The sequence below is a fragment of the Alexandromys fortis genome, unplaced genomic scaffold (assembly GCF_014885135.2).
Source record: "Alexandromys fortis isolate MF-2015 unplaced genomic scaffold, M_Fortis_MF-2015_v1.1 scaffold_412, whole genome shotgun sequence".
NCBI lineage: Eukaryota > Metazoa > Chordata > Mammalia > Rodentia > Cricetidae > Alexandromys > Alexandromys fortis.
The window spans coordinates 183,998-185,737 of NW_026068285.1; the positions used below are offsets into that span (position 1 = coordinate 183,998).

The following is a 1,740-nucleotide window of genomic DNA, read 5'->3' on the forward strand; positions in this document are numbered from 1 at the left end:
AAAAAAAAAAAAAAAAAAAAAAAAAAAAAAAAAAAAAGAGTAAATGAAGGCAAAAGTTTGCCAGTGTTGAGAACTGAACTCAAGGCCTAATACAAACACTCTACATACCACTGACCTATATTCCTAATTCAGACTTTATATTTTATATAAAGATCTAATTTGCAGAACTGTCATTGTGTCACCATTTCTTTTTTCCCCACCATTTACTTCTTAAAGGGAATGGGCATATGTGCATGTGTATACACATGTGGTTAACTATATATATCCACACATATGCTTGATTTGGATTTTTTGTTTATTTTTTGAGACAGGGTTTCTCTGTAGCTTTGGAGTCTATCCTGGAACTAGCTCTTGTAGACCAGACTGGTCTTGAACTCACAGAGATCCACCTGCCTCTGCCTCCCAAGTGTTGTTATTAAAGGCATGTGCCACCACTGCCCACTCACACATATTCTTGAATATGGGCTTCCTAGTGTACTTATAATTTAGAATAAACAAACGGGGGGGAGGAAAGGAAGGTTGGGGTTCGGATGTGAATGTAAAATTGTCCACAACAGGATCATGTTTAAATATTTAGTCCTCAGCTTGTGGCACTATTTTGGAAGGCAAGATTAAAAAACACTCTAACAAGCAATGACACAGTTAATCTCATTCTACACACACATAAAAGCACCAGTTTGTATTCTTGATTGCTATTAAACAGGAAAATAACCATTATCTAAGAGAGCATGTTTTGACTTTCAGATTAGAAAGAAAAACTTCTGAAGTATATGAATGGAACTAGAGAAATATTCAGCAGTTATAAGAACTGGGCCCTAGTTCAATTCCCAGCACCCACAACCATCTATACCTCCATTTCCAGGGGAAGTGATATACTTTTTTGGCCTCCAAAGGGTCTGTATGCACATACATTCATGCAGGCAAAACACCAAAACACATACATAATTTTAAATATAGGAATGAAGCATACCATCAAACCAGTCAATGGCCGCTTTAGCAGATGGAGGGTCATCAAATGACACTGTTGCTTCCCCTTTTGGCTTTCCCGTGTCTTTGTCTGTGTAAAGATTTATCATTGGTTTTCCAGTCTTTTTGTTAGTCTAAGGAAAAAAAATTGACCAAATTGGTGTTGTATTTCAGGAATAAGTAAGTGATCATGTATCATTCAGGTAAAGATTTTTTTCGAAGATTTATTATTTTTAATTATTTGTATATATGTATGTATGTGGTGTGCACAAGGGTTCAAGTCCCTTCAGAAACCAGAACCGTCAGATTCCCTGTAGCTGAAAACTACCGTAGTGGGTAAGCAGCCCAACAAAGGGTGTTGAAAACTAAACTCAGATCCTCTGGAAGAATAGTACATGCTCTTCAAAGCCAAGCCATCTCTCCAGCCCCAGGTAAAGATTTTTTAAAAAGGAATCCACATATTCACACTATAAAATACTATATGCTTACTATAAAAATAAAAGTTATCTGTAGGTGTGTTAATGAAAACTTCCCAAGCAAGAGTAAGTGAAAAACAAACTATAAAAATCTTCTAAGGAGCCAGACATGGTGGTACAAAGCCTTCGATCCTCGTACTTTGGAGGGAGATCTTAAGAGTTTTGAGGCCAGCTTAGTTTGTCTACCCAATGAGTTCCACAATAGCCAGGACTTAAAAAAAAAAAAAAAATTCTTGCAAGGGCTTAGCAAATGTGAGGATCTGCACCAGCAAAAAACAAAAAACAAACAAACAAAAAA

At 36.4% G+C, this 1,740-nt stretch overlaps 1 protein-coding gene across 2 annotated transcripts in view; it reads right to left on the bottom strand.

The window, feature by feature from the left end:
• Positions 1-1,740, bottom strand: part of Taf15 (TATA-box binding protein associated factor 15) — a 42,662-nt gene that overhangs the window by 11,845 nt on the left and 29,077 nt on the right. For both annotated transcript variants that reach the window (XM_050132238.1, XM_050132235.1), the window contains exon 11: positions 971-1,100. In XM_050132238.1, the coding sequence (XP_049988195.1) occupies positions 971-1,100 (130 nt within the window). The remainder of the gene's footprint in view (positions 1-970; positions 1,101-1,740) is intronic.